At 37.6% G+C, this 15,612-nt stretch overlaps 3 protein-coding genes across 4 annotated transcripts; 2 read left to right on the top strand and 1 right to left on the bottom strand.

The window, feature by feature from the left end:
• Positions 1-32: 32 nt before the first annotated feature.
• Positions 33-3,485, bottom strand: pcmtl (l-isoaspartyl protein carboxyl methyltransferase, like). 2 transcript variants are annotated; one of them, XM_067367507.1, is made up of 10 exons: positions 3,369-3,485; positions 3,068-3,147; positions 2,552-2,686; positions 2,321-2,425; positions 2,177-2,208; positions 1,980-2,084; positions 1,310-1,430; positions 1,067-1,152; positions 820-989; positions 33-679 (listed from the first exon to the last, which is right to left on the bottom strand). In XM_067367507.1, the coding sequence occupies exons 3-10, from the start codon at positions 2,667-2,669 to the stop codon at positions 637-639; spliced, it is 780 nt and encodes a 259-aa protein (XP_067223608.1). In that variant the 5' UTR covers positions 2,670-2,686; positions 3,068-3,147; positions 3,369-3,485; the 3' UTR covers positions 33-636. The 2 variants fall into 2 exon arrangements, with proteins under 2 accessions (XP_067223608.1, XP_067223609.1); XM_067367508.1 differs by having other exon boundaries at positions 35-715.
• Positions 3,486-3,492: 7 nt separating this feature from the next.
• Positions 3,493-11,459, top strand: ccdc32 (coiled-coil domain containing 32). The gene is made up of 4 exons (XM_067367509.1): positions 3,493-3,645; positions 3,886-4,112; positions 4,200-4,353; positions 9,413-11,459. Exons 2-4 carry the CDS (start codon positions 3,893-3,895, stop codon positions 9,576-9,578), a joined length of 540 nt encoding a protein of 179 aa, XP_067223610.1. The 5' UTR covers positions 3,493-3,645; positions 3,886-3,892; the 3' UTR covers positions 9,579-11,459.
• Positions 11,460-12,390: 931 nt separating this feature from the next.
• On the top strand, positions 12,391-15,612 carry prlh2r (prolactin releasing hormone 2 receptor). Its single transcript, XM_067367506.1, has one exon. It carries the CDS (start codon positions 14,001-14,003, stop codon positions 15,105-15,107), a length of 1,107 nt encoding a protein of 368 aa, XP_067223607.1. The 5' UTR covers positions 12,391-14,000; the 3' UTR covers positions 15,108-15,612.

Here is a 15,612-nt window from a genome sequence, read left to right as displayed (position 1 = left end):
TATATGACTATAAATCACATAGCATAGTATTCTGATGGCTTTAACAATTTGTGAAAAAACCCACAAGGTCTTGCATTATGTTTACATTTAATTATGTACATTTAACATGTAGATTACTACAACATTACTTAGATTAATTAAAATTTTAAATCGAATTACACAGATGATTAGACAACAGCAACACTTCAACTAAAAATCTGACTCCATGCACAGAATTAGAAAGAAAAAGAGAACACGTTTTTAAACTCATACTTAATTTCACTAGCTAAAGGTATTTTTGTTTCCCATATATTAAAGCCTTGGCATATAACTTAGTAGTGAGACATGAAAATGATTCATCAAAAGGTAGAATGGTAGCAGTTACATTTAAAACTGTACTCTATTTTGATTGCTTCTTGCTGTATAGTATGTTAAAGCTGAACACATGGCCACTTATAAGCATACTGAGATCACAAGCCCTAGATATGGAAGTTTTTGCTCCCATAGTTTAAGTATGTGAAGGGACACCACCTCAGAAATTACATCATTGATTTCAATCCACTGCTGCGTTTGAAGTTCAGTTTTAAGTCGAGAATCCGAATGATCAAGACAAGTGTGTTGCTAGGCAGCAGTTGAGATGGGATGAGGGGCCTTTCCTTAGCCCTGAGGGCTTACTGAACCACAGCACCAGCGCCATCTCCTGCAGGGGCAACCATACTGCAATCAGAGCTCATCACTGGGAAGAGAAACAAATCAACAGCCACACAGTTGTGATGAACTACTGTACACTACAATATAAATCACTGCACTCTGATTCATCTCATACAGACTAATACATACCTTGGCCATTGGTGGTGTTTGTCTGTCAGTGGGACATAAACCACACCCATCAGTGCTTTCCTGAGGAAAGTACCATCGCTCTGACGGTCATATTGCTCGAGAACTTGGCTTCCACCCTCCGGGCCCACAGGCAAAACAAGTCTCCCACCTGGTTTCAACTGTTCCAGGAGCTGTTGATGCACATGTTTAAATCAGACCACTGAAGGCTATATAAACAACAATTAAATCAAATGCCTAATGCACATACAGCTTTAGGGAGTGTAGGAGCAGCTGCTCCAACATGAATGGCGTCATAGGGGGCTTCATCAGGAAAACCTAACCGTCCATCACCCACTGCAAAAACGGCACAGCACAAAAAAAAATGTTAAAAACAATTTCTAATTTCAATAGCAATGTCATAATATGTAGACAAACAAGTCACATGACAATGTTTACGCTTCATCGTATAAGAAAAAACACTTTATTTTAATAAACTATTTTAATCCCTCACCCACTAATTTAATTCGTCCAGAGGCAAGCAATTCTGGATCGTCCGCCTGGACATTTTTCACAGAGGTTTGCACCAGCTCATCTATGTGGTCAATTCCCACTACTTTTCCAGAAGGCCCTACCTGCAGTATAAACATAGTAAAACATATTGAAAAATGTATGTGTGTGTGTGTGTGTGTGTATATATATATATATATATATATATATATATATATATATATATATATATATATATATATATGTATATAGGGAGTATACCTGCATTTCTTCTTTTTCTGAATATTTGTTTTTCTTTTATTTTAAATCTTACATTGTCTGCATAGTTGGTGTGTAATTATGGTGTGGGATTATTATTAACAGCTGTTCATACTCTAAATGAGGTGATCTTAATTTTGCTGCTACTTGCATGCTGTAAGTCTGAGGAAGGTCGATTGATCGAAACGTTTCTAATAAAAAAAATTATTGTGATAAGGCAAGTTTAAATGTTGTGTGTGATTTATGTATGTTTCTAGTTTATATTGTACTCTCAAAACACACACATACAGATGATTCAGGTGTGTGGCAACAGTGTCATCATATTTCTTGTTGAGAATAAAAATGTGGGGGAAAAATAAACAAAAATATTTTATATTAAAAACTTTCATGACATGCTGAAACAAAACTGCACTCACCATTCTGGCAAAGCATGCAGTGAGATATCCACTTCCTGAACCCACATCCAGGGCAGAGGCTCCTTCTATTAACTTGTCACTGAGAACCTCAAGAGCATGTGCATGCTAGACAAACAATCATTCATCAGAACATTTTAAATTTGAACATATTAAATATGACAGTAACATCTACTTTTAGACGCGTTTGTCCGACCTACCATATGAGGGGCACTGATTGTAGCCTTGTATCCTTTGCAGAGAAAAAAACAATGTCTGAGTGAAAAAAATGGCTCTGCAGTCAGCACTCTTTTCAGTTTACTTCATGTATTGAAACCAATATGCCTGGTGTTGTAAGAAATCACCTATGGACTGAGGAGAGTCAGCATAAGGGCGGTCTCTGGAATAAATCCCTCTATCGGTGGCAAGCATAGCATTAAACACTCTGTCACTGTGGATGACTCCATGATCTGTCACAGAAAGACACATTAAAATCTATACTAGGGAATATATATCCATTAAATTTCATAAATCTGTCTATTGACATAATGTACAATAACAAAGTATTGTTTTTATATGACCATCTATCTACTAACCTCTCAAGCGAGTGATGAGCTCTATATGTGTTTTGCCACTAGAGATCCATGCCATGGTTCTGGAGAGCAGCAAACCCATAGGGACCGCTACTGCTGCCAGCCTGAGCACAGTCTGCATTGCCTAACTAGCACGGCCTGCAACAAATGACATTTTTATTTCTTGATCATTCCACAAAAATAACCGGCATGTTCGGACAGTCTGTAAATTAACTCCGAAATACACCTCTCCTGAGTCTTCAGTTATTACCATGCTGAAAAAATAACCAACTTAAACCACTTATACTTTGCCAAGCTGGTCTCCAAAGTCTACAAAACCCTCCAGCCAACAGAACAGCCTCACCAAGCTGGGGGGGAAAGCAGCAAACCTAGGCTGTTTTCCACCACAGCAGGGTACACTGAAACAGTTATGAAGTTATGCATGATTTTTGTGTAAATTAAAAAACTATGCGAGTAATTGAATTTGTGATGCTTGTTATACTGTTTGATCATGTTAACAGCTTTAATATCTGGATCTACCTGTCTTTAGACCTCAGACCACTGATGCGTCCAGCATGCGTCCTTGATTCAGATCAACAAACGTGAGAATCGGATCTGACCTAAATGTTACAAGCCAGACAACAAACAGACAGTGAAATAACATAATATTATTCTCTACGCAACAAACCGGGCTTTAAAATGTTATACGTAGTTTTCATATCGCACAAGCGAGCAATAAAAAGAACAATATGTAGCGCTTCAAGTACAAGTTTGCATAATATTGTTTTAAAATGTTAGATAGACTAAGTACATAACTGTCAACACAGAACAAATATCTTACTTGTAAAATTCGACCTGATGTCAACGTGCTGAGGAAGTAAACGGAAATAGCGTTTCCAAACATTTCTCTTCGACCAATAGCATTCACGAAATTATTGACGGACATGTGTGACGGCCAATCAAATTCGATGGATAATCCCTGCCGGTTACGTGCATCTCAGTAGCAGTGAAGGCAAAGCAATCAGAATTATGAGTTTTACATGCTAATGCTTGTATTCACTTCTCTTTTTAATATGCCATTTTAGATCTGTGCTTCGCTGAAAGCATTGTACTTTAAGGTAAGGACCACTACTCTAGTTTGAGGACTGATAATGTTCTACAGCTTCATTATACGGGCTTGCTAAAGAGCTAGTAATGTCAACAGTCGTTAAGATTTTTTTTTTTTTTTTACCGTATGTGAACAGCATTATTTATTCACAGACAGACCTGTCTTTTTATTTTAAAATACCTCATTTTGATATCTCATGTATAACACGCGAGTCTCCCCAGACTGTTTATAACTGATTTTTTATTATCAGAACCGTGATGATTGACGACTTTGAAACCCATTCGGTCCGATCTAGTGGAGACCTGTGGTCTGAGATCTGCTCAAGTCTGCCAGAGCCTCAGGAACAGGATGGTGGACAATTTACAGACTCATTTGAGCCTTCCTCTCCAGGAAACCCACAGTCAGACTCCCCCAGAGTTGCTTCTTTCAGCCCCTGGGAACCAATGGCTGACTCCGAGGTTTACATTGCCAGTTTAGGTACAGGAAATTACATTTGATGATCATGTTATTTAAATATGGCTTGTTGATTTGTTGTCTTCAGTATGTTATGTTGTTTCTTTACAGAAAATAGATTGAAGAGGATCAAGGGACAATCAAGTGAAGTAACATCAAGGGAAATGCTCCGTTCCTTGACCCAGGCTAAAAAGGAATGCTGGGATAGATTCCTCCATGATGCCCAAACCTCAGAACTGTTCCAAGAAGGAAACTTCGATCAGAGGTTAGGATGAAGCATTCTTCTTCACCTTATATAATTCAGCTCACTTTAATTGTAGATTATAACCCATTTGATTAACATCTCTTTGTTCATTACAATTTGAAATAAATTATTACTTTAATCCAGCAAGGATGCATTAAATAAATAAATAAATAAATAAAAAAAGAGCTATAAAGCGCAACATAATGTCAAATGCCAGTCTTGGCAAGTATTCACATAAACACAGTCACATATGCTTTAAAGTATTAGTTCACTTTCAAATGAAAATTAGCCCAAGCTTTACTCACCCTCAAGCCATCCTAGGTGTATGACTTTCTTCTTTCTGATGAACACAATCGGAGAAATATCAATAGATATCCTGACGCATCCGAGCTTTTTAATGGCAATAAGCATTACCAAACGAGTAATGTACGTGGCCTGGGGGGGTTAATAAAGTCCTTCTGAAGCGATGCATTTGTGTAAAAAAAAAAATCCATATTTAACAAGTCATGAAGTAACAAAGAAAGTGTCAACTGCCGTCAGTTACACTTTTTCCATAAGTTGAATAGGGAAGGCGTAGGATATAGCGTAAACTTTGTGAACTGTTAGAGTTTCACACTTTCTTCATAAGAAGGCGATCTGGCGGAAGCTAGATATTTTACTTCATAACTTGTTAAATATGGATTTTTTTACACGCACGCATCGTTTCGCTTAAGAATTCCTTTATTAACCTCCCAGAGCCGTGTGGAATATGTTTAGAATGGATGGATGTGGATGGAGACACTTTCTTCACCTCATACTCGTCTGGTAATGCTTATTGCCATTATAAAGCTTGGATGTATCAGGATATTTATTAAAATATCTCTGATTATGTTCATCGGAAAGAAGAAAGTCGTATACATCTATATGGCTTGAGGGTGAGTAAAGCTTGGGCTAATTTTCATTTGAAAGAGAACTAATCCTTTAAGTGAAGGTAAGCAGCTGGGAAAAAAAATCACATGTGTATTAGTTTATTCAAATTGTTTGGTATATTATACCCATGCATTAGGCTTACAGTGTCATTAATGTTAATCAAACAACAAACGTAAATAAGAAAATAATTTAATATCTTTAATAAAGATCAATGTGTATTTGATTCATACAGTGAAGACAATGCATTGCTTTATTTTTATATTTCATAATTTCTGTAGTATTTCTTACTAACTGCTGGCCTGGCACTGCTGGCCTAAAACCACTGTCACATATGGTGCTGTGGTTCTGCAAAACTTATTTCCGGTCTGGATACTAGGGCTGCGTCCGAAACCTTAAAAATGCTGCTTTTGTAAGGATACACTGCAAGGTAGGAAGGCATCAAGGCATGTCCAAATCCAATGTTGGCTTTACTTCCTACCTCCTGAGATACCTTCATCTGATCGATTTTTAAAGGCAGCATAATTGTGTCCTTCGCTGCCTTTGATATCCCACAATCCTGTGCATTGCATTCTGTGACAGTTGAGCCAAAAAAGAAAGATGTCATCTGAAATTTGAGGTTGGTGGTCAGTTTGTGGGTAAATGTATGTTTTTGACCAATGGTTTCCACTTTTGATTTAATTTCTTAAAAGGAATTTAAGTACCGTTTCCATGGTAATGCAATGTCCGATTTCAAAGTGGTTTTCATAGGATGAACATTAATGTTAAGCTTTTGAATGATACCAAATATGATCATTAATAAAATATGTGATAAGAAAAAAAGCCAATAAAAAGATCGCCAAGTGTTCCGGTGCAAGTATTGCTGCTTAAATTAATAAATAAAACAAAAGAATTTTAAGTTCCATGTTCTGTCATCTATTATTCAGTTAGTTTTCCTTGTATTCAATATTGGTATCAAGATATATTTACAAACCCGATTCCAAAAAAGTTGGGACACTGTACAAATTGTGAATAAAAAAGGAATGCAATAATTTACAAATCTCATAAACTTATATTTTATTCACAATAGAATATAGATAACATATCAAATGTTGAAAGTGAGACATTTTGAAATGTCATGCCAAATATTGTCTCATTTTGGATTTCATGAGAGCTACATATTCCATTCCGGAAAAATGTACATATAAGGAACGGCTGGAGGACCAATTTGCAACTTATTAGGTCAATTGGCAACATGATTGGGTATAAAAAGAGCCTCTCAGAGCGGCAGAAGTCAAGATTTGCAGAGGATCACCAATTTCCCCAATGCTGCGGTGAAAAATAGTGGAGCAATATCAGAAAGGAGTTTCTCAGAGAAAAATTGCAAAGAGTTTGAAGTTGTTATCATTATCTACAGTGCATAATATCATCCAAAGATTCAGACAATCTGGAACAATCTCTCTGCGTAAGGGTCAAGGCTGGAAAACCATACTGGATGCCTGTGATCTTCAGGCCCTTAGATGGCACTGCATCACATACAGGAATGCTACTGTAATGGAAACACAATCCACTGTGCCATTCACCATTGCTGGCTAAAACTCTATAGGTCAAAAAAGAAGCCATATCTAAACATGATCCAGAAGCGCAGGCGTTTTCTCTGGGCCAAGGCTCATTTAAAATGGACTGTGGCAAAGTGGAAAACTGTTCTGTGGTCAGACAAATCAAAATTTGAAGTTCTTTTTGGAAAACTGGGACGCCATGTCATCCGGACTAAAGAGGACCAGGACAAACCAAGTTGTTATCAGCGCTCAGTTCAGAAGCCTGCATCTCGGATGGTATGGGGTTGCATGAGTGCACGTGGCATGGGCAGCTTACACATCTGGAAAGGCACCATCAATGCTGAAAGGTATATCCAAGTTCTAGAACAACCTATGCTCCCATCCAGACGTCGTCTCTTTCAGTGAAGACCTTGCATTTTCCAACATGACAATGCCACACAGTGGTAAACATGGCCTTGTCCCAACTTGTGTTGATGCCATGAAATCAACTTATTTTTCCCTTAAAATGATACATTTTCTCAGTTTAAACATTTGATATGTCATCTTTGTTGTATTCTGAATAAAATATTGAAATTTGGAACTTCCACATCATTGCATTCTGTTTTTATTCACAATTTGTACAGTGTCCCAACTTTTTTGGAATCGGGTTTGTAGTTGTCACGATACCTAAATTATGACTTTGATACAATATCTGATATCAAAGTGATAATTTTGGTATTGTAACAACACTACTTCAAGGTGGGTGTAATGCTATTTCATGCATTCTGACTTATTTACACTGTTAAACAGTTGCATTCTGATGCTAAACATGGCCAAGTTTGACGTATGATGGAGTATTTCTGTGCCAAATCCACTACTTCTGGTTTCGGTACAGGATTCAGAGTGTTTTTTTTTTTCCGAGTGTGTCCTGTATGACGTCAAAAGAGAGCGGAATTCCTTGTATAGGCACTTCTCCCTGATAATCGTGCGCACACACATTACCCAGAGTAAGAGCCCATCGACGCGTTTCAACAGTGGCTGTGTCCCAATTCAGGGGCTGCACCCCTTGAAGGCTGCATACATCATCGAGGCAGTCTCATTTAAGAAAAATAACCGTTAGATTGCAACGTAAGAAAGAAATTACAGTATTTTACACCTTACAATGAATAACAGTCAATTTTATTACGGTTACTTTTCTTAAATAGGACATTCTTGATTAATTATTCAGCCTTCAAATGCGACCTCTGGACACAGCCTCCGAAATGAGACGCAGCTCCTGTCACCGAAGGTGTTTTTGGTTGTGAGGGAAAGATTACATTTTCAGCTTCCCAACGAATCCAGCGTTAAGGGAACAGAGGATGAAGTTTGTTTTTCCGGGGCAGCAACGGAGTTGTGCATGTATGTATGTTTGTTTGTTCCCGGGAATTCGGTGATGTCCCAGTTTGGTGCTGGATTTGCCGATCACGGGTCGTGAGTAAAGCTGCATCAAATGTCTGTGTTTTGTTGGCAATCAGCACGCAAGTCCATATAATGCATATAACAACAAGAACATTTTTGTTCCCGTTTTATCTATAATGATGTTGCAGCTAGCATGCCATCTCTAGGCAGAAACTGCGCACGCTCATGACTCTTTAGCTCCGCCCACGGCACTGGTGGCAGACACGCCTCCAGGATCTCGGCTTTTTTCGGAAAGACTCAGTATAGCGTATCTATTTTTATAAATATGACAAAACTAAAGACTTTGGTGATATGAAGGATGCATTGTTACTCTATATGTACTCAAGATTAACATGAGATTGGCAGAAATTGTGTGTGATACCCCCCCTTTAAGACTAGAGTAATGCCTTATTTTTAATATTCTGAAATGGAAAACTGTTTTTAAACTGTAATAGTGTTTCATTTTTTTTTTTTTATCAAATAAACGCAGCCTTGGTGAACATGTGACAGTGAGCATTGCTTTAAACATTAAAAATCTTACCAGACCCAAACTTTTGAACTAACAAATCATGTACAAATGACAAACAAATCTTTTACTGAGAAAAGGCATGATGTTGATTATAACCTCTGCATATTTACACTTTTTATAGGGCTATTCTTCCATACCAGACTGTTTCAGCATATATAATTTCTTGAATTTCTCCCTAGAATGGTCTACTTTAGATTACACAGTAACATGTCAGGGGAGGGTCAGGACTCTGACTTGGCCAATTCTAAAAACTGAATTTATTCAGCTTGAACCACTCTGTTTTTGACTTTCTCTTGAATTGAGTCTGTGACCCCAACATCGTGTCTGCAAAATATGTTTGGCCGCCAGATAAGATTCCCACATTGGTGGAAGTAGAAAAAATCCTTTTGTAATCAGTTCTGTGATTAGAAGTCCATTAAAGTTGGAATATTTTTAATTAGAATATTATTATCCTTGAGATTCACAAATTTTTCCATCAATGACCTTGATTTTTTTTAACTATTAGTTTTATAGTGATATGTTGTTCATCACGAAAGCCTGTTTTATTAATAATTATGACTTGGGGCAAGATTTTAGGAGCCATTCACTTAGAAATCTGATTATGTTGAACAAATGCCATTTATTTCTGTGGTGAAATGATTTAATCAACAACTGGTATGCATGTAATTATCCTGCATTGTCTTTCTTGCAGTGCTTTGGAGCAGTTCAAGCGCTGGATGTCTCCAGAAAGGGTGGCCATCAATGCAGAAGAGCTGGAATATCTTCTTTTGCCCACACAGAACAGTGAGGCTCTTGCTAGCCCAACCCAAACTGAAAAGCCACATGAGGAGGAAGAGTGCCCCAGCCCAGAGAAATAACCATATCACAGCGATAAACCTGTTTGCTGTTCTGACCAGCAGTGTTAAGAGTAAATGAGGTTGTGTTGTGGAAAGCAGCGAAATATTATGATCCATTTAACGGGATCATTTGCTTCACAGAGATAAATGAAGGTGTCTTTGGTTGTGTGTCTGTCAATCCAGTTTTCAATTCAAGGTGCATTATTGTATCCTCATATTGAAAGAAATACGAGTAATAATAAAAAATAAAAAAAAATCTCTTTTATCGGATACATTTCAGAAGTACATGTATATTCTGAACAAAGAAAAAAAAAACAGCCAGAAGAACTTCACTACATTATCATGAAACATTCCATTTATGTATCGTTAAATGAATTTCATTATATACTTGTGAATTTTTTGCTATTTACTCCTTTCCTGTCGTATTGAAACTGATGCTCTTATACACTAATCCATACACAAACATTACATTTATAAACTATTTCAAATCTAATTTCTGTCATGTGGGCATTCTCCTGAATTCAAATGTGTAGGTCATTGGCTAAATTAAACATTAGTAGAGAATGTTAAGTGTGATATGGCCATTGTTTCTAATCATGTTAGTAACTGTTCGTTTTATTCAAAAAGGATAATAAAAACTATGAAGGAGTCATAATGACATTCTTGTGTGACCTTTGTAGTGATGCATACTGATATGTTTGCCCAGCAGTAACCAATAGATGTCACTATTGTTGAATATGGATGAGCCACCTCTTCAGGGCATTCCTGTCATTATATTCTGGAAGCATCATTGCTTTGTTTCACAGCTGGCCTATGTAATTACATATAAAATGTTATTCATATTATGTGTGTAAAAGTGTTCATTCTTTATTGCATGAGTGCTATATTTAGGCTACTTTGAATTTTTATCATTAAAATCTATGTTTTCCGCTTCCAGTTTCTTCCTCAACATAATAAGTTGAGTTAGTTTACGATATTTTGATCAGGCGCAGTATTTCTGTCGCATTGCTCGATACGTTAATGAAGCTGAAAAAACAACATTTGTCAATGTGTCGCTTGACGTCTGTTTTCAGTGTGTCATTTATTTATTTATTTGCAGTGGTAGTTCTTACATTACTAATAAGAAAACTTTATAGTTGTGTCTCAAAAACCTCGTAAACTGAATGTTGGACATTAGAACTCGATTTGTTCAAATGGAGCTATGAGGTCCAACGGATGTCTTGGCAGGCAGCTCAAATTGTATTTGTAATTCACTGCGTTAATTACATGATTTTTATCTATTTTTCTTATTTGTATCGATTTTAACTCGTTTTATTTGGTTAAATCTATTAATTTAGCAGAATTGTATCATTCACAGCATTACGTGAGCAGGCTGGTCGTTACTGAAGGTTCCTCACACTTGTGCGCATTGACGCGTGGAGGGAAATCTCCAGGCATCTGTGCGCGTGGCTGGTGTCGATGTTCGCGCTGAATGTAGCCTACACAAGTTGTGAAGCTTTCAAGGAGGAAATGTTCTCGGGTCGTATTTAATAAAGACAATATAGTGATTTACTAAGTCTTACCTCTATCCTTTTATAAAGTGCTTTTGGATCATGCCTCATCCACTGAAGAAGTGATCAACAGGACAAAGGTGGGCAATTTATCTTTATTGAAATAACGCGGTGTGTGTATCGCAATAATGTTTTAATTAGAAAGCTAATTCAATTGAATGGGCATACTGAATAATCAGACAAAGCTAGTAGAGAATTATAGCTTAATCATTAAATCAATGTCTGTAAATGCAAATATGCAGAATTGCAGTCCTATCTTAATTGTAAGAATTGTTGAAATTGGAAACATGCATTTGATGGATGTTAGATTTAATAATTGTTCCTTAATCATTAGAATTTCATTCATCCAAAGGAGTGTATAAACTCCTCATTTATCATCAGAGGAAAACAAGTCAAGTTAGGCTCTCATTGCTTGTTTCGCACTCTTGAAATGCTGAGTTACAGTATTGAATCTGTCTTTTAGGTTTGTGGGCAATGACTCCACCATTACAACTGTTAAATTACCTCTCTGGTGCTGAGGAGAGAAGGATCTTAGTAATGTAACTGCTGTCTTCTTCATTTAGACTTGAGGTGTACTGCTGTTCATACAGTTTGGTGGGAAGCAGCAGCATTCTGTGATGATCCAACAGATCACAAATCAGTGTATTCTAATTGACAGATAGCAACAAACAGGTCTTCAAAATGTTCTCTTCATGTTCAGAGAGGTCACAGTTCATTAATAATATAGAGAACCACTTAAATGTGCAAAACGAATGCATTAGATGAACTAATTGACAAAGGCCATTTATCTTTTTTTTTTCCTTATATTCATTCAGAAGATATTTCATTAGAGCAGCTCTTCGATTATATACTTTTATATTAACATTCCCAATATAGTGCGCATGGTCACACTATGCGGGGTAAGTTGGAGTTCCACAATGGAAACTGCCATTAAATCAAGTGTTAATGGCTTTATTAAATTTGCCGAAAAGTAATAAGCTATTTAAACAGCAGGATTTTATGTTTTTTTTTTCTATTATTTCTCCTTATTCTATTCATCCTTTACAATGAACACTTGTAAGTCTGAGCATCTAACATCTTGTAAGGGTCCTCTAACAGATAGAAGCCAAAATGTCTGCTGAAGTTATTCAGGCAGCCAATTTTAGAGTCTTCTTTTCACAAGTACGTACAAATTGCTGTTCATGGAATTTTATTTCAAAGAGATAAAAGCGGTTCCACGCCGGTACACCTAATGCACTGGAAAATGAAGAAAGCCTTAAACGTTTTGCTATCTCTTGCGTAGAATCTTGCAATAATTGAAGTCAAAAATAATAAAGCACTGTCATGAATCATTTCAAGAGGATATTTGTATATCTTGTCACTCCTGTGAGGTTAGAGAACCGATCAAAGAGATTTACTTCCTATGTTTTCTGCTTTGTACACCTTGGTCTGTTCATTTATTGAAGTTGTGGATTACTTTGCCATGTAAGAGTTTCCTTTATATGGAAGATTAGGAATGTTCTTGTTCTAGAGACACAGAGTACAAGACCACTCCACTTTAAATTACACACAAATAATCCAAGTGGACATCCAATCTAGACCGGCATTGTGTAGTGGTCTGTGCTTCTGTAACAGTGCCACTGAAGTTAAATCAGTTTTCTGAGCCCAAATGCAGTTTATTTCATGATTGTACAAAAAGTGTACAAACAAAGCAATAACTTGAAAATAAACAATCTTGACTAGGTAAAGCATGGCATTAACATGAAACTCACAACAGTGGACTACAGCATCAAAGCTAGACCAAGACACATGGCAATATGAGAGCTATAAATACTCAGATTACTGATGACGAGCAAATGAGCAACACCTGAATGCAATAAAAAATACCAATGAGAAATACCTAAAACAAATGAAAATAAAAGCTCATGACATGAACACAAGGGAAATATGGGAATAACATGACATAAAAAAACCACAAAGATCTCAACAAAATCTGTTGCTTTAGCTATAACGCACATTTATTGTAATTCACTATTGGTTCTCAAAAACGGGTCGCAGATCTGTTCTGACAAAACTATGTAAGGTTAAAGAAAATACAAGCCAGACTAAATTAAATGAGTTGACATGTTTAGAGCTGACCACAATTGTGTGATGAATTATTAGCTGCAAACAGCATGAAAACATTATTGAAAACAACATTGAAATTCAAGACATTTACAAATACATTTTTCCTATTAAAAATGCCTAAGCAATATCTAAAATAATGAATATCAATAATGATAATTTTAATAAATGTTGTATATCATTTTACTAGGCAATAAAGTACATCATATTTCATACATCATAGTGTGATGGTGTGATATACATCATAATTTATCCCTGTGATGGCAAAGCTGAATTTTGTGTCACATGATCCTCAGATCTTTATTCTAATACACTGATTTCATGCTAAAAAAAAAAACATTTCTTATTATTATCAATGTTAAAAATCAGTTGTGCTGCCTAAAATGTTGTGGAAACAGTTTTTTTCTGGATTCTTTGATGAATAGAAAGTTTAGAAGAATAGCATTTATTTCAGGGATGGACAACTCCGGTCCTGGAGGGCCAGTATCCAGCAGAGTTTAGCTCCAACCCTAATCAAACACACCTGAACCAGCTAATTAAGGTCTTTAGGATTAGTAGAAAGTTATAGGCAAGTGAGTTTTTATCAGGGCTGGAGATAAACTCTGCAGGACACTGGCCCTCCAGGACCGGAGTTGTCCATCCCTGATTTATTTGAAACATTAAACATACCCCTAACACATACCTTAAAATTCCAAATTAGTGTATATATTTGTTTTTATATATATACATTATTTACATTTCAATTTATTTCAAACAGGTATCTGCTTGCTGTCATCACACCTTGACAGACATGGACTATCTCCATAACGAATCGTGGATAAACATGTCTTTAGATGCACCTGCGTCATCGTTCAGTGGACTCCAGCTCCTGATGGACCTGAAGCCACTCTTCATCCCTCTGTATGCCATGCTAGTCCTGGTAGCGTGCGCTGGAAATCTTCTCCTCCTCACCCACATCGGACTGAACAAGAAACTTCACAGCACTACAAACTTCCTCATTGGAAACCTGGCCCTGGTTGACCTGGTTATGTGCCTGTTCTGTGTTCCCCTGACCGCGTTTTACGCCTTTGATGAGCGTGGTTGGGTTTTTGGCAAGTTCATGTGTCACTTTGTTACCCTGATGCAGACTGCGACTGCGTTTGCTGCAGTCTTGTCATTAACCGCCATTGCGGTGGACCGATATGTGGTGGTCGCCTATCCTATTCGGCGCCGAGGAGGTCGTTCCTTCTGCACCTGGTTGGTGGTCAGCGTATGGCTCTGCGCTTTGGCAATGTCCACCCCCACGGCTTTTCATACGGTGTACCTGGATCTGAGCGCGACTGGCCATGAAATGGCAGTTTGTGAGGAGTTCTGGAATGGGCAGGAGCTCAGTCGACTAATATATTCATGTTTCTTCCTGCTCCTTTCCTATTTTGTTCCTCTAGCAGCAGTTTCCATTTCCTACTGTGCAATCTCTTGCCACCTGCAGCACAGAGCTACACCTCGGCTCATGGCCGCTACACCTTCCAACCAGGAGAAGTGGGGGCGCAAGAGGCGCAAGACTTTTCGTCTCCTACTGGTGTCTGTTCTGTCATTCGCGTTCTCCTGGCTCCCCTTGCAGGTAGTCAACCTCATTCGTGACCTGGACACCGACTTCGCCATCCTGAGCAAGAATCACGTCAATGTGATACAGGTGTCGTGCCACTTGTTAGCCATGAGCTCGGCTTGCTACAACCCCTTCATTTATGCTTCTCTTCACAAAAAGTTCCTGTCATATCTATGCCAGAACATATTTCAAAGAAGAAAACCTCATCGTACTCAGAGCAGCATCACAACCTCCAGCCGAATCCTCCGCTTGAATACTTCTAGTACTCTAGCTGACATTCCCATGGCCATTAGTAAGATTTCACAAGATTGAATCTTCTCCCCACCACACGGATGTTGCTTCTTTAGATTCTAGAACTGAACAGCCCGATGGCAAATTCTGTACCATCACAGCTGATTTGTTAAACCAACAAATCTTAAAGCTAAATATGGAAGGCTTCATTGAACCCTGAAGGAAAATGTATGTATCTGCTTGAATGTTAAACATTTGAACCAAATCTAAGAAGACCAGTCTTGTGATGTTTGGTCCAAAGCCCTGGGTATACTTTGTTTTTTTTACACGTACGCTAGAGTCGAACGCACAGCCCCTTGCAAAGTTTACTTCACTTGACTCTTACATGTACACAGGCGTTCGTATGCGTAGTTTTGAGCAATCTCTCGCCACGAGTTACAACACATGTAAATATATTTGTATTTATTCTTTCATGCTAAAGTTGTATAAAATGAAGGTACTTTCTAACCTCTTCGCACATTGCCACTATAGCGTTCCGGTCTGTTCTGTTTATGCAGGTTTTCTACGACTACCTTGTGAATCAACG

Source organism: Chanodichthys erythropterus, chromosome 18 (assembly GCF_024489055.1).
Source record: "Chanodichthys erythropterus isolate Z2021 chromosome 18, ASM2448905v1, whole genome shotgun sequence".
Taxonomy (NCBI): domain Eukaryota; kingdom Metazoa; phylum Chordata; class Actinopteri; order Cypriniformes; family Xenocyprididae; genus Chanodichthys; species Chanodichthys erythropterus.
The sequence above is the reverse complement of the archived record's forward strand: the minus strand, read 5'-3'. Positions and strand labels throughout refer to the sequence as shown.